The sequence below is a fragment of the Dromaius novaehollandiae genome, chromosome 5 (assembly GCF_036370855.1).
Source record: "Dromaius novaehollandiae isolate bDroNov1 chromosome 5, bDroNov1.hap1, whole genome shotgun sequence".
Classification (NCBI taxonomy): Eukaryota; Metazoa; Chordata; class Aves; order Casuariiformes; family Dromaiidae; genus Dromaius; species Dromaius novaehollandiae.
The window spans coordinates 13,428,035-13,451,848 of NC_088102.1; the positions used below are offsets into that span (position 1 = coordinate 13,428,035).

The window sequence follows — 23,814 nt, forward strand, 5'->3', positions numbered from 1 at the left end:
AATATTCACAATTTCATAATAAACTGGAATTCAGATGAAAGAAAAACCTGGAGAAAATAATAAAACAGAAATGAAAATGTATAGAATAATATATGCATATATGCAAAGATATATTCAAAAGCATAAATAGCATAAATAGTGATCAGAGCTTGGTACACAGATGCTCCATAGGCTTCTTAAATTGTTGCTCTGGAAACATTTCTTATGTAAGTAAAAGAGTGTATGGTAGAGCTACAGGTTGTGGAACATCTCTAGCTTTCTCCCATGAGAGAGAAAGCTCCTGGAGGCTGAATTTTATTAGGGGTGCAGGGCCAGAGGAGAGGGTTCTTCTCCTTGGGCCAGCCAGGGAGAAGAAGAAAATGGCCATTCAGTCTAAAGTTTGATGCCGGTAGTTAGTACAATGGACGGCAAGTATGTTCTCTTCATATTTCAGTTAGTAAAAGCAGGAACCCCGGCTGTATTTCTTAATATAATTTTTCCATGTCTTTAAGTAGTCTTAAAAAGATAAGAAATTGTTACCAGTAATGATTCCTTAGTACTTTTATATAATTGTCAAGTGCACTGTCTTGCGCATATTTTGCTTTGGTGTCTGGCTTCATTTTGTGTCATACCTCTATTAAACAGTTTCAGATGTCATCTCAGAAATGGTTGCACCTCACCAAGATGGAGTGAACTTGGAATACCAAGTCCAATCCTGCAATATGTTATTTACCTGTAAATCCTATTGACTTCACTGGAAATTTGGAATCCTGTGTAGACCACTGGATGACAACAAGCTCATTTTTTAAACTCATTGCCATGTTTTCCTCTGAGGTGGACTTCTGAACTCCTCTATGACATTGTGTAGAATTTTTCTTAGCAGTCCTGTCTTAGCCTGTTACAGAGCCAACATCTGTGCTCTTCCTTTAATTCCTCATTTGAGAGAAACTGGATGACTTGACGGATAGAGTTACTAGGACAAATATAACTGGACCTCAGTGTAATTCCCTCATGGGCAGATGCAGGCTAACATTTTTGCTGCTGCTTGTTGTTTGGCGGGAGATAATCTCTTGCAAGGCCAGGTTGCGTGTTGGTTACATTGTGAAGCTTACATGCAGTGGAAAACAGTAGAAATACATGAAGCCTGAAAAATGAAGACTCCATAGTGTTTTTGCATCTGTGATTTTCCATTGGTTTGGGACATGACCATTTGATATTGGCATTGTACCCATTTTCATGTCAATAAATAAGATAGCTAAACCTCCAGGGAATTACTGTCTCTTAATCAAGCCCATCATTAAAATGTGTACACAGAAATGGGCCTAGAAACCAGAGTTCCTGCCAAAACCCCAGAAGCCAAAAAAGAACATCAAGATTTTAAAAAACATTCCTGTAAGACATTTACCAGTGTTTATGCAATTCTTAGTCCATCTCTTCCACCGCTGCTTTCTGTTGATTGAGAGCATAAGGTGATGTGCTTCCTGTAAGTCAACAGAAGCTTCTGGAGGAGCAGATAGGAGCAAGGCCCTTTTTTCACCTTGATATCATTATAACCTTAATTTTCATCAAAGGCTTCTCTTGGATGCCCCTCTGGGCTTGAGCAGTCTGCAAAGCCCTGATTAAGCAAGGCTACCGTTTGTTTTCAGTAGTTTCAGATTTCACTCTATGAGTGCCACAGCATGATTGGAGGGCCTGTGGACATTAAGGTTATAAATCTTTTTCTCAAATGTGTTTATTAGATACTGCGTAGAATGAGTATAATTGTTTAGTGTACATCTAAACTAATATTATTTTATCTTGTTGCATTTACTTGTTGCTAAAATCTGTTCAGTCTAATTTTTATGTATGTTGCAAGAATACACACACACAAATGCATAGAGATATTAACATGCACCTAATTGGAGCATCCACTTCAAGGCCTGGATGTGCCAGGTATTTGCTATCACATAGTCATTAGACTTTCAACAGGCTGTGCATTTATTATGTGCACAGAAAAATATACCTTCAGCTGCAAGGACCTAACATTAAAAATCTGATGTTGAATCTTATCTTTCTTGTATTCCTGCATTTGTTACACTTCCCTGAATAGTGTAAACAAAGTCCTTCTCTGTAGATTAAATAATTCGCAGAAATTGCTTATTAGGTATGGATTTTATTTTTAACTTTTATAAGAATTTTCAACCTATAATTAACACTGTTGAGGGCAAAAAGAGCAGTTCAAGAGTTAAACTGACCTGAAGTATATTCTTTTTACTGACTTCGACTCTTTCCCAAGTGAAAAAACAAACAAACAAAGCTCACCAAACAATCCACACAATTGGTGCACAGATGGTACAAAACAGAACCAGATTCCTCCGTGTGCAGAAAGCAAAGCTTCTACACTGATATAGATTCTCCCCATCCATCTGAGCTGTTAAGTTTTGTGCACTGAGTGTGAGACTCATAGATTTGGCTCCTGCATCAGTGCACCCCCACAGATAGGGGTATGTTTTACATACTTTCCTAGCACAGTGCCAGAATCTTTCTCCCACTCTGTGACCTGATATACCAGATGCAGTTGGTTGGCAGCTCCTTTCATTTGCTGCCTCCTGGTGCACTGGTCTGTGGAGCAGGACAGAGTTGGCTGTGCTACACTGCGACGAGCTCTTCCAGAGGTCCAGGGCTCCAAGGAACCTGCTTGCTGGCACGTTTCCTGGCTGCAGCACCGAAATCCTAGCCTCTCCCCCACCAGAAGGCCCAGCATTCCAGATGTGTCTCCTGCATAGGACCAGTCCACAGTTTTCTTATTCATTGGAAAAGAAGAAACATGAGAGGACTGAGCCATTTGTAAACTAAGTTATGCAAAGCTACAGTCAATTTTGTTTGCCAAAGCTTGATGATTTGAAAAATTCGTTCACATATTTCTTCCAGCCTGTATCAAATACTCTGGAAAGTCATCTGCTTCTTCAGACATCTTTTTAGTCCTCGACTGCATTTAGATAAATGAGTCTGAGGACTCCCGTTTTTGTGGACTCCTGAGATACTATTGCTTCTGCTTTGGCATTGATAATTCATTGCATTTTCATTATTTTCAGACACCGAAACCAAATATTTAATTTATACTTTTATAGCTAGTTTGGTGTGGCTTGTTAAATTTTTGCTAATTTGGGGCCTGTCTTTGCCATATTTCATCAAGCAAAACTCCCACCAAAGCTTGATGGGAGGTTTGTCCAAGACTGTAGGATTTGACATATATTATTTTGCTGTGTCTTTGTGCTGTTACTGTCTTTCATTTGAATTGGAACATAGATAATTATATTCTAGATTTAAAACAACAGCTTTGTTTTTTTATAAATAAAATATTTGTTTTACTATCCAAACCCTGGAAACACCTTCAAAGAGGTGATTTTAGTATCTTATAATTTTCTGTACACCATAAATGGTTACTTGGAATGTGCTTCTAGTTGTCTGCCCTAAAAGGAAAAAAATACTGACCAAAAGAATTTAAAGTGCTTAAGAGTTTTAACCACAGAGGATACACAAAGAGGCTAGAATGGCACATGGTGCTGAGCCTGTCAGATTCTTAAAATACCAACAATTTGGTGGTCTATAATCCTGTCACTCTCTTCATGTATCTGGAAAAAAAAAAAAAAAAAAAAAGCTTAACTACCTCATTGAAACTTGAGCTTTCAGGCAAGACGTGATTTTTTCCATTATCAATGTTATAAAATCAGTGGGGACTTAGGGTGTGAAGAAAGGTCTGCTTTCTAAACAAACCTGCTGAAACTTTATAAAAAGCCTTGCAAAGCCTTCTACTGAGAAATATTCTTGTGTGTCAAGTTATCCACAATTTCCCTTTTCCCATTTGTATTGTTGAGGAATTTTCTTTACAAACGTCATATTTTGAAACCCATGTGCTCCTGTTGCTTCTTGCCTATGTGAATTAATCCTTTGTTTGTGACTTAATTGGTTCCATTTAAATTTTTGTGATGTCACAGAAGATCAGATCTGGAGAAGACCTAAGAACTGGTCAATAGAAATTAGTGCTCAGATTTTCACAGGATTGGGCCCACTGGAAGAATTGCAGTCATGTCGAGGCACGATTTTCTAGCAAAAGCAGATGAGCTTTTAACGTGAAATGGTCCAAAAAATTTATGAAGAATAAGCACGAGTATTTCGAAATAAAATGTTTTCCAACATTTTCTGTGAAGGGTCAGCTATACAATTCCAAAAAAAATAAAGATTCTTGTTTTAAAATCTAAGAATAGAAAGATTTTAAACCAGAAATTATGGGACTAAACAGCACAAAATCTACAGTTTATGGACCCAAAGACATTCTAAAATGAGCTGGAGCTTTTATCGTTTTTGCTGTAATCATCTTACGACTTATTCCGAAATATTTGTTCAGGGATGTCTGGTTGTCTTCACCCTTTCACTATGTAGGTCCTTTGAGAATTATATAAAGATGGTCTGGGCAGATGAAGCAGGAAAAGACAAAGCCTAATGAGTCTTATTGAACCACACATGGTTTATTCTTTTGCGTGAGGAGTAAAGCGTTTTCTTCTCCTAAGCAACAGCAATCACTAGAAGAGAAGGATCAAGCCATTCTGAACTGCAATAATTGGGTTAGTCAGGCTGCCAAAGCTTTTCAATACAATCAAGTTAGTTATTCTTTATGCAAACCATTCTTAGCTTCTTTCACTGAAGAAATGGAGGCAGGATACTTCTGTGGGCAGAAGACTAGAGGGAGAGAAACTACCTTTATGGTTGATTTTCTTCTGACTACCTTTCCTGCTAGATGGGATGTACTAACATGTCCTTGTTCGGCTCTCAGCAGGGAGATTGTAGAAAAATAATTGCTGAGGATAGATAGCTTGAGAGTTTATAATGTATATGCTGAGCGCATTTGGTCTTGAGAATGAGGTCAGGCCTCTTATTTTACTGAAGTACATCTATGCTCTTAGAAACGTTCTTCATGTCACGGCAGCAAGGAGTTTAGGAGAATGAAAGTCAGTGTCCTTCCACTGTAGAGGAAAAAAGACATCCTCGGTTCGGCAAATGATATCTGTGTGTAAGAACTGTTCAGTAGTGGGAAAGATGGAATCTTAAGAGGCTCTGTTGACCTCCATCACGAAAATGAGAAGGAGATCAAGTAACAAATGTGATACTTGCCTCATATTGAAGTCTGACTGTAAATTCCTACCTGCAAACTATTTGTATATTTCTTCTTTGCAAATACTGGTAGACTCATGTCTAGGAGGAAAGCTGAGAAAATAGTAGTTCCCAGATAGGACTGATGACTTCTTATTGTTGTGTTTTTTATTTGATGCTTGGCACATTGTAAATTCCATAGAAAGTGACCTGCCTGCACACTGTGATGTGATATCCCTGTGACTTCTGCTCCCTAACTGGATGAAAAGGGCTCTTTCTTCTCTATTTTACATTCCAACTTCATGTCTAGGCTGATAAGCTTTTGCAAATGGTATAATCTTGTAACAGTGTTCATAAGCTCTTGTCATGTATCATATATTATTCAGAGTCCCCTAGGTATTCTTTAATTTCCAGGTTTTCCAAAAATCTCTCTCCCAGCTACTTTTTGAATGATTATTTCCTTTAGCTTGCATTTTTCCAGAATGAATCTAATTTTGGGTCATATCCAAAGCCCTTTGAGGTCAGAAGAATGTCTCCTGTTGACTTCAGAGGGGTTTGGATTTGATCTTTTATTTCCTATATCCAGGAGCCAAATTCTGCACACCTTATTGTTTTAATAGGAATTTTGTGTAAGCAAAGCGAGCAACTTTGGGTTCCATAGTCTGATATTTTGAGCTCCCTTGCATTGTATTTCATTCTTTTCACTAACATTCATAATGATCCAATATCATTTACAAATTTAAGTGCAGTTTATCTGTCACTATGGATAGATATCTTTTGTTTCACTTTTTTAATTACTTTGCAGTTCATAACGTTTTGTCAGTGCTTGTGGAAGTGTGAATCATTTGTGGCTAAAGTTTTGAAAGGAACTTCAATCAGATATAAAGTCCAGTTACAGGTTTTATTCTACATACAATAACTTTTGCCCACACTCAGGAAAGCACTTTAATATGCGCTCAAGTCTACACCTATTCAGGAAGGCAAGCACATGTTTAAATTTAAGTGCCTAAGTGAGACTTTGGTGTCACTAAAAGCCAATCAAAAGTTCATATACATTCCTGAATAGGGAGATCTTCCCAAATGGTGTCTCTTATATATAGATTCTCTAAGATGAAAGATTCCGAACTATTCTACAAAGTAGGGATCTGAAAGAGTGTTCACCACTAAAATATGATTATCTACGGGGTGAGTCTGCTATATATCTTACCCTAGGTTTTTCATTTAAAACTGGAGCGAGTTCGGTGGAGGGCCACCAGACGGTCAGGGGGTTGAAGCACTTACCCTGTCTGGAGAAGCTGAACCAATAGGGTTTTTTTTGGCCTGGAGAAGAGATGGCTTTTGGTAGACCTTATAGCAAGAGGTCATCAAGAGGATGGAGCCAAGCTTTTCAGAGTGGTGCGTGGTGGATAGAGGAGATAATGGACAGAAGTTGAGGCAAGAGAGGTTCCAACTGGATATAAGGAAAAACTTTCACAGTGGGGACAGACGAGCATTGGAGCAGGTTGCCCGGAGAGGTTGTGCAGTCCTTGGAGGTTTTCAAGACTAAACTGCATATGAGTAACCTGATCTGATCTCATAGATGACCCTGCTTTGAGGAGGAGGTTGGGCTAGATGACTTGCAGCAGTCCCTTCCAACCTTAATTATTCTACGATTTTTTCATCCTATTCTTGTTTTCTGTTGTTCATGCTTCTAGTATGCTGTTGTTCTCTCTCTGGGTTCATATATTTTTTCTAAAAGTATTTATTTCATTATTTTTCTGGAAGTAGAAGTGAGACATGCTAGAAAGTAAGCACTAGAATTCCATGACTTCCATGGGGGAAAAAAAGTAATCCATATTCCTCTCCTTCGAATTTTCACATTTCTCAGTACCTGCTTCTCTTGGCATACCCATATAATTGTCAGTGGTTCATAAACTAACTAGCTAATTCCTTTATGATCTGATGATGCATCTGTCCTCCCGTTGTTTTTTATTTTTTTCTAGTTTTTTATTAACTAGTTGTTATAAATAAATGTACCAGCAAGATTCTGCTATTCTAGTTGCTCAGATATCTTTTCCTTTCTTGTTAAAGACAATTTTTTAAATTAGTCCCCTATTCAAAAGGGGCAATAGCTGTCACCTAATATAGTCTGTCCTTATGCATAGAGCCTTAGTTAGGCTATATGTAGGGTTATAAAGTGACTGAGCAGATGGAACTCTTCATTTCAGATCAGGATTCAGTGTTGTTACTACACAGCCTTTGCAACTGGTGTCAGTTCCTCTATTGCAATTGCGTAAATTTTTGCAGTATTGTTCCTTACCTTCCAATGTAGTCTTCAGTTTCAGCCCAGGTCCATCTGGGGCAGGATGCTTCCATTTTGTTTAGGTGTCCCCTAGATGCATGCAGACCTCTCATAGTATGCTTCAGGGAAAGTTAATCAACATGGACCTACTCTGTATGTAGAAAATTAATTTGCAAAGAGTATATTACTACACAGAAGTTTTGACACAGAAGATGTTAAGAATTCCTAAGAGGTAGTTCTTGTTACATTATCAACTCATGGCTTGTAATGGATAAGCAAATCCAGTTAGGGAATGAATTTTCAATTTTTCTTTCTCAAAAAAATTGGGATCTTGAAAAAGAAAGTCATCCCAAGTTGGAACAAAAACCCAACTTTATGAAAATCTTCAGGAAAAAAAGGATCCAAACGGATATTACTTTGAGTCATTTAAATTGTAGTGTTTGGCTAAAAAAGAAATGTTCAGTTTCAACATGTTTAATCTTTTTAATATAAAATATTATGAAATGAGAAATTGAACCTTTCTTTTCCAAAAATGTCTGTCTGAAATATATCTACATTTTAAATATGTTTTCCACTTTGCAAAGAAAAAGTTAAATGAAGTTAATATATCTTCTTTTAAAAAGGGATTCAATAAAAATGACATATTTCTGGTGGAGAACTTGACATGTTTTTAGCCCTTTGTGCAAATCATTTAACTAAACTACCTCATTTTTCTCTCCATGTGACAGGAGATTTAAATTGATAATTGACCTTGCAGAGTGTTATGACAGTTAATTCGTATTTACTAAGCACTTTGAAAACAGAAAAGCTGAATCCCTAAATACAATTATCAAAAATACTCTGGCAGTCTAAATGCCACCAAGTTTCAATGTAATTAAAGGGCACTATCAGGACAAGAACTCACTGATCTGAATTAATAAAAAGAAATAATTTCATTAAACCACTTTAAATCTATGTAGGCATTGTTGTTCAGAATTACAACAAACAGCCATTACATGCAAAAGTGTGTATATACCTTTTTTTCCATGGTTGAATTGACATTTAATTTCATGCATCGCTTTACCAGCTGTGAGATGCTTCTATATTTTTTCTCAAACAACTTTAGTTTTGACTATCTTGAGTAATATTGTGTCATCAGCAAAATTTATAAACTTCTTATTTATTCCATATTTGAGGTTACTTGTAAGTATGCTGAACAGCAGAGACCTTGTGCTACCTTGCTAGTAACCTTCCTCCCTTCTAGCAAATGACCTTTTCTTCCTTCCTTTCTTTCCTAACTTGTAACCAGTTAATAACTCACAAGAGGACTGTTCCCCCTGTGCCGTGGTAACGTCATTTGTTTAAGGGCCTGTGGCGAGGGATCTTCCCGAGGCTTTATCCAAGCAGTATGCACCAAAGTATCCAAGTGTGGATCCCAGCATTACAGTAACCGGATCATCTTATCCACACGCTCCTTCAGACAACTCTGACACATCCATCTGCAAATTTGCATTGACTCTTCCCGGTTAAAATCTGTCACAGCTGTAACTGCTATCATATTGCTGTGCTAGCATAAGCTTGTTAAAACATGCAGTCTTTGTCTTCTAAATTATTTGGATGCTTTGGAAATATTACCCTAAGTATTATTTTGCATTTTTTCATAACTGATTTTGAGGAGACATTTTATAGAAGAAAGAAGGAAAGAGGGAACAAAATAAAGTAACGCACTTATTTTTATGACTAAATTGTTGTCACTAGGGAGTTCAGTAAAGAATGCTCATGAAGAAAATTGAGTTCTGGGACTGTATTTTGTACAAGAAATAAACAAAACAAAAAGTCCTTACAGGTAAGTGTGTTCCTGAACTTGAACATCTGTATAGCTAACTATTTAAACATTATTTTCTTCATGAGCTCTCAAATACCATTTTTTGTGTTTTGTTTTTCAAATACATATAGACAACTTCTGTAGAACCGGGATTAATCTAGGCTTTGGCTTTTATTCAGCTACATCTAGCATTTATGAATTTGAGATTGTAATAGAAAAGTCAGTATTACAGACCTGGACATTCACATCAATATCATCTTCCTAAATTTCAAAACAAGTCTTTAATTTTCATAGCTTCATATTTTGTATATGCTAACTTTTCTTCCTGTGACAATTCCCTTTACTTTTCTCTCAGTGAAGCACTGAAAAAATGTGTGTAAATTCAGACAAAAATTGCCTGTACTGTTGACATTTTCTGCTGTTGAAAATTAGAAAGTCAATTCTGAATATCTGCTTGCTTTAGACTCACAGAAATGGTGCAGCTGCCGCCTGTTTCTAATTATTCTGGAAAAGCCAGTACGAGGTAGTAGGAAGGCAAGTCAGGAGAATGATTCAGAGTAATTTGGGATTTTTAGCTATGGATCATTTATTGACGTCATTCTCTTTACTAACCCTGAGGGGTGCTGCCCAGACCACTTGCTGTTTGTAGGGTCCATTGCATCCTGCTCTATTGAAAGCACTAAACCGTAGTAATGGGGGTTCTGAGTGGATGGAGCTATTCTCTTTTTTAAAATAGAAATGTTTTATTATATGTGCATTATTTAATGTAAATTAATGCAACAGAAGAGGTTTAATGGGGTCCTCTTGATAAAGGTAGCTTCAATGGAAAATGGAAATCTCTACAGCTGATCAACAAAGTCAGCAGTTACTAAAGATCTGAACCTGTTCCTGCTCCAGTCTTACAACAGATTTTAAAAACGGGATCTCTGTGTTTAAATGGGCTTCTAAACCTGTAATGATAATGAGTTTAAAAAGAGTTTGATTTTTAGCTGAGTTATAGCTCATGGTGTTTCATTGGGATTTGTGGATGTCTGTCACTGAGGTGCAACAACTTACTGATAGTTAGGAGGCTAAATATGGATTTAAAAGCTTCACATTAGACAACTGTGCTAGTATTTTGGCCCTGTTTCCTGGAAATTGATCCTTTTCTTTTTAATCTCAACACAATGCAGTGAATAAAGTAATTTTTAAGCATCTTGGTCTGATAGTTACAGCTTCCCCCAAAGGTAAGGATCAGGATAAAATCAAGTAAAAAAAATGGCCAAGATTTCTTAAAGATATGTAGCGTAGAAGCAAATGCTACTAAAAGGAAAGGCAAGTTTATTGCTTTTCTGCATTTCTGCATATGAGGCAGTGGGGCAGCAAAACCCTATTTGGGTTGAACATAGCATAAGCAAATTCAGTATGACTGTGCTTTATTTCATATATACAAATAAAAAGCATATATATGTGTATTATGAATATTTTTCGTATAAGTATTATATATATGTGTGCATATATCCATATCCATACATACATATGTAAAAACCCTCACCTAACTTTGTTTCTTGAATGGTCTCAATTACCACACTTAGCTTCCTGGCTTTCTGCACTAACGCTATTATTTAATATGGTTCCTTTTCTATTTCACTTAACACTGTTCTCACCTTTTCCTAAGCAAATCTCACTCATCCTACCTCCATTTCTCAACGATGTGTTTATTTTCACAGTTCTCTCAACCATCTCTTGCAAAGGCAAATTCACTGACCATTTTTCAGTAACTTTTGAGTCCTAAGAATGTACTTTCTTCAAATGATCAGCTGGTAAATTGAAATCTAGGTCTCTTCATCCTCCCATCTTATTTCCTGGTAGCTTTTTCAAATGCCTATCATTGCACAGCCAGGCATCCTCGAATGCTTCATGCAAGAAGCTGATCTCTATAGAAGCTCAGATAGCTGTTGCCATTAGGGATCTTCTTTATTCAACAGCCATTGTCCAGTGTTATGTGCTTACCTGGAGGTATATTTATTTAGCGTGTCACGAGCTACTGAAAGAAAGATAATGCCAATCTATGGATCTTCTATCCTGAGCTGCAAATGAGTCTGTTGTAATATAAGCTGCCTCATCCCTCACGCAGAAGAGAAAGGAGAAAGCCTTGAAACACACAATGAAAATGAACTGATAACTTTACCATAATTTAGTAGTGTTTCTTTTTTCTTATAAAATGCAAAGCTCTTCAAGTAGTAAAATAAAGTTTTGCGTTTTTATTATCAGGAACAATATTTATAACTACAGCTCCTAAAGACAACCAGCTCCTCCCTTGTGAGGTTTTTGGAGAGCACTGAAGGGAGCAGGCAGGAATTCTCCCCTTCTTACGTACACTGCTGCACCAGTTCATTCTGCTCTACTGCTGACATGTCAGACATGTGGCATTGCTGGTATCCAGATATGGTGAATTACTGCTCAGATCTGATGTTTTTATGTTAGTTTTGTGATATAACATACCCTTTATTTATTAAAATTACAGACCCTAATAAAACTCTTATTTAAAGAAAGTTCTCAAATGGTTGTAGGCTTAGTGCCCCTCCGTCCTTCTTACAGGAAAAAAAATGACTTTAATTTGAAGTCAGACTCTGGCATGCTCGAATACCATATGCCTGCACTATTGAGAGACTGGAGCAGAGTATCTGGAGAGAGATGAGAGAGTGTGGGTGGCAATAGAAAAAACAGCCACGACTGTAAGTTAGCAAGATAATATCCTTACTTTCTTCTGTGGGTCTCGAGAGTGATTAAAAAAACATTGGTGTTTTAAAAATATTGCTGAAGACTACAGTGTGACTCATAATGCTTCAGAGAGTGGAATTCTTGGAAGTTTCACTGTAATGCCAGATCGTGGAACGGAGGGCAGCAGAGCTGCAGAGAAATAACACAAGGTTATGTTGACGGAGAAAGAACATCTCTGAGGGAATGCAGGTGGGAGAGAAAGAAAGAAAAGAGGATGAGCCTGGGGAGAGATGACAAGACAATTATTTATACTGAGAACTGCTGCTTGCATTGATGGTAATGTTTCATTGCTTTCAAAGATTTTTGTGGCCCGCATGTCTGCCTATACAATAATGCTTGCTCCTGTGCTCAGCAGAGGCAGCTATATAAGCGTGTTGACCAGACAGCAAATTCAGTTACATGCAAATGTGAAAGTCCATCCTAGAGCTGGCCTGAAACTTCCGAATGAAGCTTTTTTTTGGTAAATGCTGGTTTGTAAGAAAAGTGATTTTATGTGGGAATGTACTGGCTAAAAGTAAATTTTCAGTGGGAAAGTTACTCCAGTCAGAATAGACTTTCTGGTCAGAATAAAATAAAGAATGATAATTACCTTCAGATAAATCATAGCCTCACAGATATGACATGATTTTTTGCTCGTGACTATAACCTGCCTCTTTTATACCCTGAAAAATTAGCTTTGCTAGGAAAGTGATGAATCTCTCTTCCACCCCTTACCCCACAAATGTTGATCAATACCTATTCCCCCAAAGTTTCAAGGAAATGCTTTGTGTATTTCAAAGGTGAAGGCACTGTCAGGAATATGGAAACTCCAGGTTCAAATCCATGAGCATGGCCCGGATGTGTACCAGCACCTCCTGCTCTTGGTGGGCGTCCTAACTATCCGCCTGTTCTGGAGTGATTGGATCCTTACTATTATTTATGGAGGGAAAAAAATTGTTTCTACTGGAAGCCTAAATATTGAAACCTAACCAATTTTTGGAAAATAACATTACCTAGCCTATCCTATAAATTATACCTATAGTTTGTGCACATCGTAAAATAAAATATGTTGGTCAGAACACTGAAAGCATGTTGACGACTTAAAGGTAGATAGAGCTGCTGCCTGGATAAAAACTTTGTGTAACTTTTAAACATATAATAATGAGTATTCATCTGAAAATTCACATCTGAGGAATGTCATGACTTAATGTTTGCTACTTCCTCTGTGAAAAAAAATCAGATATCCAACACCACTCATAGAGGTGATGGTTATATATCACAGTTAAATGAATAGTGTAAGTGAACAATTAGTTGATATGTTCTTGGCTGAAATTTGTTGATGTAGTTTGATTAATGAAGTGTGTGGATAAAAAGCAGATTAACAGATCATAACCAGTTCATTAATGATTTGTGAACAGGAAGAAAGATGGAAGAGCAGGGGAGTTGAATAATGTATATTTTATTTCACTTGTATGACTGGAAAAAGTAGAAGATTTTTGAGTGGGCTGAAATGGAAAATGAAACTTTTCATTTTTATGTATTTTTTTCTTGAAAACTAAATCTGGCTAAACTAAACTAAAGCTTTTTTAGAAATGAAATATTCTAAATGAACAAAGTGGTCTTTTATGAAAATATGAGCATAGATGCTTTGAGTTTTTAGATTATGCTTTAATGAGTTCTTTGCTGGAATAATTTTGCAGTTTTCACATGAATGACCTAATATTTTAGCCAGGTCGAACTGGCAGTTTGGTTGGATAAAACATTCAATCAAAATTGTATCTATCTTTACTGGACTTCGGATCTACCAATTGCCTCCATCATCTTCCCAAAATAGTGAACCAAGAAGTTTTTATCTGGTATAGGAGTGCAACTGATTCGCTCTCATATTGCCCACTATCCTGCAGATTTCATAATGCACGATGAACTCAACCAGACTGTTGTGATCTCAGAGTCAGTAGTAAAATCTACACTATGTAATGATATTAAGTTTCCAAATAAACAACCAGGATCTCGGACAGATTGAAAAAATGTACCAAAAAATATGAGTAAGCAACAGCAAAACAATCTACATCTTCTGGGTTTGTGTAGGAGGTAAGTCAAAGCTTGGAAACATTTTCTGATGTCCCCATTAATGGATGCAATATTCATCCAATCACTCAGGAGCTAATACTGCACTTTTCTGTTCCATGCATAAAAAATGTCATGCCAAATGACTCTGAGTGGTATCCTTAATGATGAATTTACAGCCATCAGTAAGGAACCTTCTTTGATTTTCTGCATTAAAGCAGCAGTTAATTATAGTCCCATCCAGAGATGCTTTTCCTTGGCCTTCTTAAAAAGTAAAGCATACAAGCCGATCATACCCTTGGGTGTCTTTTGACTTGCTCAGAAGCATGGCTTAAGTGTTGATTTCTTTTCCAAAAGACAAATTCCATTTTACAATGATGACACATCCAGCAGGATGGTCTAAAAACAAGCATCATGAGAATTACAATGAATGTCCTGATTGCTCACCTGGCATTAAAAATAGTATCAGGTTTCACAATAAATATTTAGCTGTGTGTATCTGTCAACTGTCATGCGCTGTACATGAGAAATAGAAAATCAGCTCCCTCTTGGCATGACCCCACAGTTTGGGCCATATCTCATGTATTTGTAATGCAGTGCTGCAGCCTCTCTGAGATCCTATATGCTAGATGGCTTTTCCCCATCCTCTGACCCTTGAGTTGCTGTTTCACTCATTGAGCAAAAGAAGCTTGACAAATCTGGAAATGATTTGTGAGTCATGGACATGTACAACTACTGGAAAGATAAAATAAAGCCTGAACTTTCATTCTGATCAAATCCCTTTCCTAAAAATTAGATTTATTAACAACCAGAAGGTCCCAAAACAGGTTCAGAGTAACACAATATTTGTTAGAAGACAAGGGAGATCTTTCTAGCTTCCAGCAGTATCTGCAGGAAGTGACAATACCCTTCCCTCTACATAGCTTCTTATCCATCTTCAAGAAATACAGATTTTTCTCTGTTGTACATAGCATTCTGTTTCAATTCTATCAATAAATCACTACTGAGTTTCTCCAAACCCCTCTTTTTTTCATGAGAACTAAAGTCTTTGAAATTCAATCGGTAAAAGAGCAGAAAGCAAGATCAGTGACATTACTTCCTCAATCTACTCTTTTTTTTATTCCCCTTTGTTCCTCCCCACAGATAATTTTGGAAGCTTTTTGGCTGAGTAAATCAAGTGAAGGCATCTCACAGGCATAGGAGAAGTCTTGTGGGTCAATTCTGGGTGATGGTTCCATGTTTAAAGAATAATAGTAACTGAAAAATCTGTAGATCTGCATGAGCATCAAAAAATTAGATCTCAGTGTAATCAGTCTAGTGGTATGCATTCTAGAGAAGGCAATATACAGTTAAAAGAAAAAAAAGGTAAAATGAATTAGAGGAAACAACACAGCTGAGTTCCATCTAATATTTCATATTTCCCCAGAACTATTCCTTATTCACTGATAGACGTGCAATAGATATGTTCCACTTAGAGTCAGAAGAAATAGAAATGAACTTGGTGGTTTGCTTAATTTTTGGTACAATTATTGCTTTTTGAAATAAATATTTCCTTCTGTAAAATGCACAACTCCCTTCCCAATGTTCCAATAACACTAATTTTGATCTCTGTTTGCAATTGTATGCATGTGTCTGAAGAATTAGTAGCACAGTATGTTCTCTATGTCCATGTGCTGCAAATCCAATTGACAGCAGCCTTGCGCCCTATTCCTTCCTGATTGTCCTTCATCACAAATGTTAAGTGATCAAATAACTCAAAACCATTTTCTTTTCTTGCTTCGGATTTTGCAATTTCCAGAATTTCTTCAGCCCAGTCCCATATTTTTATAAAGGTCAGTATTACTTTAAAAAGTAGTAGCATGTATGTTTTAAAATTTATTTGTAACTTAATAAAATATCAGTTTGCATGGATTTATTTTTTAAAATTTATCCTCAGCTTATGTGATGATTTTTATTCTTAGAAGTTATTTCCACCATCAGCTCTTTGGCACGGAAAATACTGGCATTTAATTATGCTTTTGAAGGTGTATGAGCTCTGAGAAAGCTCAGAAAGATGGTTCAACACATTTTTTTTCACATTTATTGTAGTTTAAATGAGCTTCTGAGCTGTAAGGGCTAGTTTAAATTCCATAGTGTGTCACATCGTTTGAGGAATTGTGCCTGATAAACTGGAGTGATTAAATAAGTATACTCAGTTTTAAATGGCTTCTGCAAGGAATTTACATTCTGACCAACTCTTCAGGCAAAAAAGCACGAGCTCCCAAGGCAATAGAAATGTTAACCTGGAATGGTTATGAAAGTCCGGTCAAATCCAGACTCTATAAGCTGTATAAGCTTAAGAAGGTAAGAGAGAGAGAGAGGACAGATGAAAGGTAAGAAGGCTTTGCCATGGTCTTTGCATTGGCTGTGCCATTTTTGCTAGAGGCTTCAGTAAAATTTCGATCACTTCACAGATTATAACAGTGCCATTATGCTGTAACAGATAATGGGATCTCCTTCTGCCAGTGGCTGCGTGCCCAATTCATCCTTGAATGTTGCCAATAAGAAGTTCAGTCCTTAGATGTTGTCTTTACCAGACATTCTGGGATCACCTCTGTGTCAAGGTAATTCGGGGCACCGGGGGGGCAATGCTTAGGAGATGGGACTACTGAATTTACCCTTTCCAGCCAAGTCCTAAAGTTCCTTTCAAGATGGGATATTTCTTGAAAGGAAATGGAAGAAAATGTTTCTTGCCTGCAAGTGTGGGTTTTCATTTAATATTCCATTTCAAGGAGCAAATGAGAGAAAGATAAGTTTGGAAAAGGGAAAGAAGAGTATGACAGGCCTGACCTTGTAAGCTTAATGGGTACAGAAACTCCGTAGACCAGAATGTGGGATCTTTGCTTTTGTAAGCTTAAGTAAGTGTTGTACTGAAAAGAATTCTTATATATACCAAATTAGCTGATATATTAGATTTTAATCTTCTGTAGTTTCACACAGGAAATACTGAATAATGATTACTGTTCCAGTTAAGATATTTTTGGCAGTTGATCATTAGTGTATTTACAGCTCTAAAGCACTTCCAAAATCTCTGAAGAAGCAGGTGGAAGGCCAAAAAGACAAGAAGTACATGGAGTAGTCAGTTAAACGGAGGTCAGAAATGAACCCCTTTCCAAGAGGCATCATCAAGAATTTGTCTGAAAGGAGAAATTTGCAGAGAAGGAAGCAGGTGCCAGATTCCTTTTGACAGCTGGATACTTAAAAGCTTTTAAAACCAAAAGTCACGAGGGAGTACCTGATCTAAAGCTCAAAACACCATGCAGAGGCTATGCCTGAGCAAATAAAAGGGAATGTATATTTATGGGGGTTACAGCTCTCCCAGTGTGGGGAAGGTGCAGAATGGGGACGGATTGTGCTGGCATTGCTAAGTTCTGGCTGGATCGAGGACACCGGCAGTGTCAGTAAAGAGGAACTTGAGAATGATTTTTGAGCTCTATATTCAAACATCTGGCTGTTTTCCACAGCATACTGTAGGAAAATAGAGGTTTTGAACCATCACAAAAGCAAAGGAAGTGCAGTAGCCCAGATTTTGATCATAATTACACCCAGGTGGTTCTGAAGTGACTACACCAGTGTCATTGAAGTTACACCAGTGCAAAACTTTTGTGAAAATTGAATCAAGCCCTTTGTTTTCTTGCATTTGTGTACCAAATGAGCACTCTAACAGCTCTTAGTAAATAATAAATTAATAATGATATGATGATCTCCCTTATGACTGGAAGAAGTACAAAAAAATTAGTGTCAGAGTAACAATTTGCTTGCATGAATCTTTGAATGTGTCATTTCTAGATTTTTATTTTGATACATGGTAATCCACTGCACTGATTTTTCTTTCTTCTTCCAGTTTATCTGAAACATTAGGAACACCAAATATAGTCAATTAGTATATGGTGAACAATATAAAAGCTACAACATATAGCTTGTGTATCAAATGAGTAAGACCATTGGTCTGTTCATCATAAAACACCTCTAAATCCCCAGCAAAAAAGTAGTAAAGAAAACAATTAATGAAAAAAAGTAATGAAAACAAGTGCTTTTGCTGTCTGACTGCTGTAAAGAAAATCATATTTTAGTGGTTGGATTCGATTTTTTCCCCCCATTTGTGCCTGAGAATACACCAGATTGCAATGTTACATCACATTTTTAATGACTGGAACCATGTCCTGAGATCCCCCTCCGACCACACCACAACTTCCTCCTTTCTCTTCCCCTCCCAGCTTGAGGACTGTATGTGATTATGCTGAGGATAGAATTCAATTAATTATTGACAGAACACGTAATCACCACTTAGATCTCTTGCTGTTCGATAAATCTCTTCGCCGCTTTTTGACTTCTGTTTGTCATGCACTTGGGAGGTGGAAAGGCAATAAAATGTGTTTTAAAGATAGGACATTTCTCAATACACTATCAACTGGAAAGGCTTCTGACACGGAGTGTTTTAGATGCAGAGCATATTGTTCTAATCTGAGCTAAACAAGTATCCCTGAGAAAGCTCACTGGGATGGAGGCTCATGATTCATTTTAAGTGGAGGATATAGTAAGAGCAAATAACTTTGATTCGCGCAAAAGTGTGATCTCTTTCAGGGATTCCGGGCATTCACAGCAAATTTTTCTTCTGCTGCTGATTAAAGGGAAAGTGATAAATAAGAGCTCTGTGTTCTGTATAAAGGAGGAATGTAGCTTTAGAAAGCTGACGTATTTAGAAATAAATAAAAACCCTTTGGCCTTCGATAACCTTTGACCAAAATCTGCTAGTTGCGGAAAGTGAGGACGAGAGTGTTTCTTTAGCTGTTAGGAGCCTGGTGAGGACAGAGTCCGCTTCTTTCCACATAACCGAAAATGTCCTCGAGGACGGGCCGGGGGGGCTGCCCCTAACTTCGGCTTACAGCCAACGCATGCCAAAAGCGGATAAGAAAAAGATAACGAGGTGAGAAAGCAAAGAAGGGCTTTGTTGTAAAACAAGGAAAACCAAACTGTGGGAAAAACAATCGCTTCGACAGTCGCTGCCCTGGAAGCCCGAGCGATCGCGACCGACTCGACCGCAGCCTCGAGGACGGGTGTGAAAAGCCGCAGGATGGGCTCGCCGTCCCCGACGTCTGCGCGGACCCAGGTAGGTTCCCGCTCCCCTCACATCGGCTCTGGCGTTCACACGCGTCCGGGAGCCGGTGTAAGCGCTGCGGAGCGACTCGGCTCCCGCGCGGCTTCCCGGCGCCGCGGGTGGCGAGGGGCGCCCGGGCAGAGCCGGCCGAGCTGAGGGGTCGGCAGGCTGCCTAAAAAAGTCCTTTACGGCTGCCTCCTGGGAGAAGACCCTCCGTGCGGGTTTGCAAGAGCTCGCTTATGTTTATGTTTCATGTCTTGTCTTCTTTTCCCGAGTCCGGTCCTAGGTTTACACTCCGTGTCGGGGCGAAACCTCCGGGGAAGGTTAGCGTGTATCCTCGCTAGCATCTAGTATTAAAAAAAAAAAAAAAAAAAAAAAAAAAAAAAAGAGCCCGTGAGGCTGGGAGAGGCGCTGCGCGGACCCAGGGACGTGTCCGTGCTTGAAGCCGGCGGATAGCACCGCGGCTGCGAGGTGCCGCCCGGGAGCCGGGCTGCCCTGCCTGCCCCCCCCGCCGCTGCCGGCCGGCGGGCACCTCCGTGGGGCTCATTGCTCTGGACTCCGGTGCGAGCTGACCTCGGCCCTTCTCCCCTCCTTTTGGGCAAGCCAAAAGGACTTCGGTTGCTCCCATGTCGGGGACAACGTTTAAAGGGAGCGGAGCGTTTCCATCCTGATGTAAGAGGCAACCGTGTTTCCTGTGCGAGCCTCATGCTTGCAAAGCGAGGAGCGGGGAAAAGCACATATCTATACCTGTAAAAAGAAAGTTCGTTCTGTTTGGGGCTGTAGAGGTGAGGCTAATGCACGGCTGCATCCCGGCTGGAGACGCAGAGCATCACTGCAAAGTGCTCAGGCAGTAGCACAAGTTTCCCTCTGTAGACTGCAGCGTCCACGGGCGGGCAAAGCCGTGTCCCGGGGCCGCTGCGGGGCGGCGGGCTCCTGCCCCGAGTGGGGGGCTGCTGCGCCTCGGAGCCGCCCCGCCGCGGGCGATTCCCGGGCGCCGGTGCCCAGCCCGCAGCCGGGAGCAGCGAGCCGCGGAGCTGGGGCTCGTCTTGCCCGACGGCCGCCGGGGCGGGGGGCGCTCGCACGGGAGGCGGGCGGGTGGCCCAGGCACACGGCAGCGGGAAGGTGAAGCCCCAAATGGCCTTAGAGGCCGAAGAATTGGGCTCCGTGGCCAGAGAGGTGGGGAAACCTGCAGCTGGCACCTAAGGCGGTGCTTCAGCACCTCAGCCCAGGCGGCCTGAATTTCAGAGGCGCTGAACTTCTGCAGCTGCTGCTGAGGGCAGAGGCTACTGGGAGGGATGGAAACTCGGGAACTGGTTTAACTACGCGCGGTCTTTGGGACCGCCCGGTACATGTTTGAATGCAGATTGGTGGCGGGAACGACCGCAGGGGCTAGGTCTTAATCTAATCTTGAATGTCGTGGGACGGGGGCACTACGGGGACAGAGGAAAATTGTCTTTGACAAGACAGGGGTTGTAATGCCCTCGCACCCAGCTTTCTCGCAGGTTTAGCTCGGTGCTGCTGCCGTGCCTTGGCCCCCAGCTGCGGAGAGCGGCTCCCCGGGCTTGCCTGCAGCCGGCGAGCCCTTAGCCAGGGGCTCCAGCAGCCGGGGCTCCCCGTCCCGGCGCTGTCACGGACGGGGAGGTGTTTAGAGGCGCAGCGGGAGGTGTTTGAAGCCCCGCTGCTTCTGCAGGGCTTTGCAGAGCTCCCTCGCGGCCTCGGCGGCATCTGCGGGGGGCTCTTCCCCGCCGGGGGGGCGAGCGCTGGGACCGCCCCCGGGGACGCTCGGGGACCTCCTGCTCTTCCAGGCCGCCGCCGGCCCCCGAGGCCCCGGGCGGCCGCAGCGCCCAGCGGCGGGGCAGCGCGGCGTGGAGCGGCCCCGGCCCCGGCCCGCCGCCCCCCGCCGCGCATCCTCCCCCGCCCGCAGTTTCGCCTTCCCCGCCTCGGCCGCGGAGCGGCTATCGCAAGGTAGGCGAAAGGGAAAGCGAACGCGGCGCTCCGAAGTGAGTTAGAGAGAGAGACAAGTCGAGGTTGGACGTGTATTTACTCAACCTTTATTATTTAAAAAAAGTCATAAAAAAAAAGTGAACGAACGTCTTACAAAACCCCCCCACATAAATAGGACATTCCGTTCAGCTCTGGCTATTGGCAGTTCTAGTACTTGACAACATCAGACGCGATTTCCTGGCATTAGAGAAACCCATTTCAAAATCGGTCATCACAAAGAAATACTAGAAATCCCAGTTAGCGCTTGCTAGGCAGCACGGAGCACTTGTACACAACTTTTCAGACACACACCCGCGCACACACACAGCTGGGAACAGATCCCGTAGGAAGAGAGCCTCCTTAAAAAATAGTAAACGCTTCTCCAAAAAAAAAAAAAAGTTATTTACAAAACGCACATGGAAATACAGTATTGACAGAGCGTGGCTGGCAAATCAACATGATTTGAATAGAGAAAGGACTATGGCACATCTTGCTCGAAAGCTCGCACAGCAGCCTCCTTCGCGCGTCCCCGGGGGGAGGCAGCTCCCGCCGTCCGCCCCGCCGTGCCGTCTCCCTCTCCACCTCCCCCCCGTCCGCCCCCCGCCTCTCCACCCCTCCGCTTCCCGCCGGGTCCTTTTACACTTGGATGACCACCGTGCTGGGGCTCTGGAGGCGGGTTTTGTACTGGTCTAGCCAGCTCCTCAGCTCCGAGATCTTGTAGCCCTCGGGTCCTCTGCCTCCCTGGTACATCACCTTCTCCTCCTGGATGATGTAGAGCCTCTCGAAGTAGGCGCCGTAGGCGGCGCTGGAAGCATTGTCCATGGTGTCCACGGCCAGGGGGCAATCGGGCGCCCCCTCCCTCATGAGCTGAGCTGCCCGCAGCCTGTCCTGGAGGCACTGGTGCTTGGGGATCTTGTAGGCTGCGTCCGAGCTGACCCAGCCGTCGGAGGGGTGCGCTTCCTCGATGTACACCAGCAGGAAGTCGGCAATGTCCACGAAGTGCGCGGCCAGGCGCCGGAAGGAGCGCAGGCGGGCCATGAAGGGCGGTCAGGTGCAGCTGCCGAAGTTGAGGATGAGGGGTCTCTTCCCGCGGGCGAAGTCGAGGATGCGCAGCCGCTTCTGCCCGTCCAGCTGGATCACCTCGGGGTTGGGGGCTAAGGAGCCCACGTGCGCCGACTTGAAGAAGTCCAGCTTCTGCCCGTGCCACACGGCTTTCAGCGACTCCAGCGTGAACATGCGGTTGGAGTCGGACACGCAGACCGGGGGGTCGTCGGGGGGCGGCCCCTCGCCGGCGCCGGCCGCCTCCTCCGCCGCGGGCGTCGTCAGCATCTTCTTCCTGATGCACAGAAAATCCAGGAGCCAGAGCATCACGGCCGTGAGCAGGAAGCGGGGGAAGAGGAGGATGCAGGCGGCCGCCTGGGTGAGCAGCTGCAAGGTGTGAACGCCGAGGGAGTGGAGCATCGCCGCGGCTGGCGCTGCCGGGCGCGGGCTGCCGCGGGGCCCCCGCGCACCCTGCCTGCCGGGGTCTGCGCGGCACGGCTGAGAGCCCGCTTCTCTTTAAGCCCATTTTATAGTCGGGGATTTAAATGAAAAGTGACTCCACCTCCGGCCAGAACCCGCCCCTCTGGAACTTGAGCCTGGGGATTACCTACCCCTCCACTCCAATGACCTAAAAATACACAGACAAAAGGGGAGCAGCCCCGGCGGCGGCGGCGACGACGGACGTGCGCTCCAGCAGGGCGCCGCCGCCGTCCGGCCCCGGCGGAGCGCCCGGGACGGGGCACCGCGGCCGCCCGGCCGCAGAGGGCGGCGGGCGCTCCCCGGCCGCCCCGCCAGGGACGGTGCAACAGGCGCGGCCGCCCGGCCCGGCCCCGCCGCGGGCCCGCCCGCCCTGTGCCGGGCGGCGCCGTCCCGCCAGCGCCTGCAGGTGACAGGGCCGGGCCGCCGGCCCCGCCGCCGCCGCCGCCGCCGCCGCCGCCCTCCCGCCACGCCGCGCCGCGCCGCGCGGGGACGCGGGGCTCGAACCCGCGGCGCTGCCGCGCGGCACCCGCATCCTCCCGCCGCCGCGGCCGGACGGCGGCTGCCCCGCGCCCTGCGGAGGGGGAGCGCGGCCGCGCGGCGCGGGGCGGGGCGGGGCGGGGCGCGGGCGGCCGCCAGGTGGGCCGGGGCCGGGGCCGGGGCCGGCGGGCGCTGCCCCGCGGCGCAGGCGGAGCGCGGCGCGGCGCGGCCCGCGGGCGGGAGGGCGGGCCGGGGCCGTCTCGCCGCTAGGGGTAGCTGTTGCCCGAGAAGCGGCGGCGGCGGCGCCGCGCGCTGGTGGCGGTCGCCGCGGGCGGCCGCGGGGCCCCGGCGTCCCCCGGCGGCGCGGTGCCGCCCCCCGCCGCCCGGAGGAGGATGAGGGGGAAGGGGGCGGCGGCGCGGCCCGCGGGCGCTGCGCCACGGCGGCCTGCCGGGCGCCCCCGCGGAGCAGCCTTGCCCCGGCCTCCCCGCGCCTCGGGGTCTCGGCCGGCCCCAAAAGCGCCGGGGGCCCCGCGGGGGAGCGGGGAGGCCCCGCGGGCCGTCGAGGCCGCCGGGGCGTGAAGGCGGGGCGTGAGCGGCGGCGCCTCGTGCCGGCCTCGCCGCCTGCTCCCCGCTCGACGCCGTCACCTCTCGGGAGGCCGCCAGGGAAGTCCGGCCACGACCGCCCCGCAGAGC

General features: G+C 43.5%; 1 protein-coding gene and 1 long non-coding RNA gene across 2 annotated transcripts in view; one reads left to right on the forward strand and one right to left on the reverse strand.

The window, feature by feature from the left end:
• Positions 1-23,814, forward strand: part of LOC112989956 (uncharacterized) — an 87,122-nt gene that overhangs the window by 38,490 nt on the left and 24,818 nt on the right. The gene's annotated exons all lie outside the window — the stretch shown is intronic.
• On the reverse strand, positions 21,169-22,814 carry DIO3 (iodothyronine deiodinase 3). The gene has a single exon (XM_026111416.2). The coding sequence runs from the start codon at positions 22,582-22,584 to the stop codon at positions 21,760-21,762; it is 825 nt and encodes a 274-aa protein (XP_025967201.1). The 5' UTR covers positions 22,585-22,814; the 3' UTR covers positions 21,169-21,759.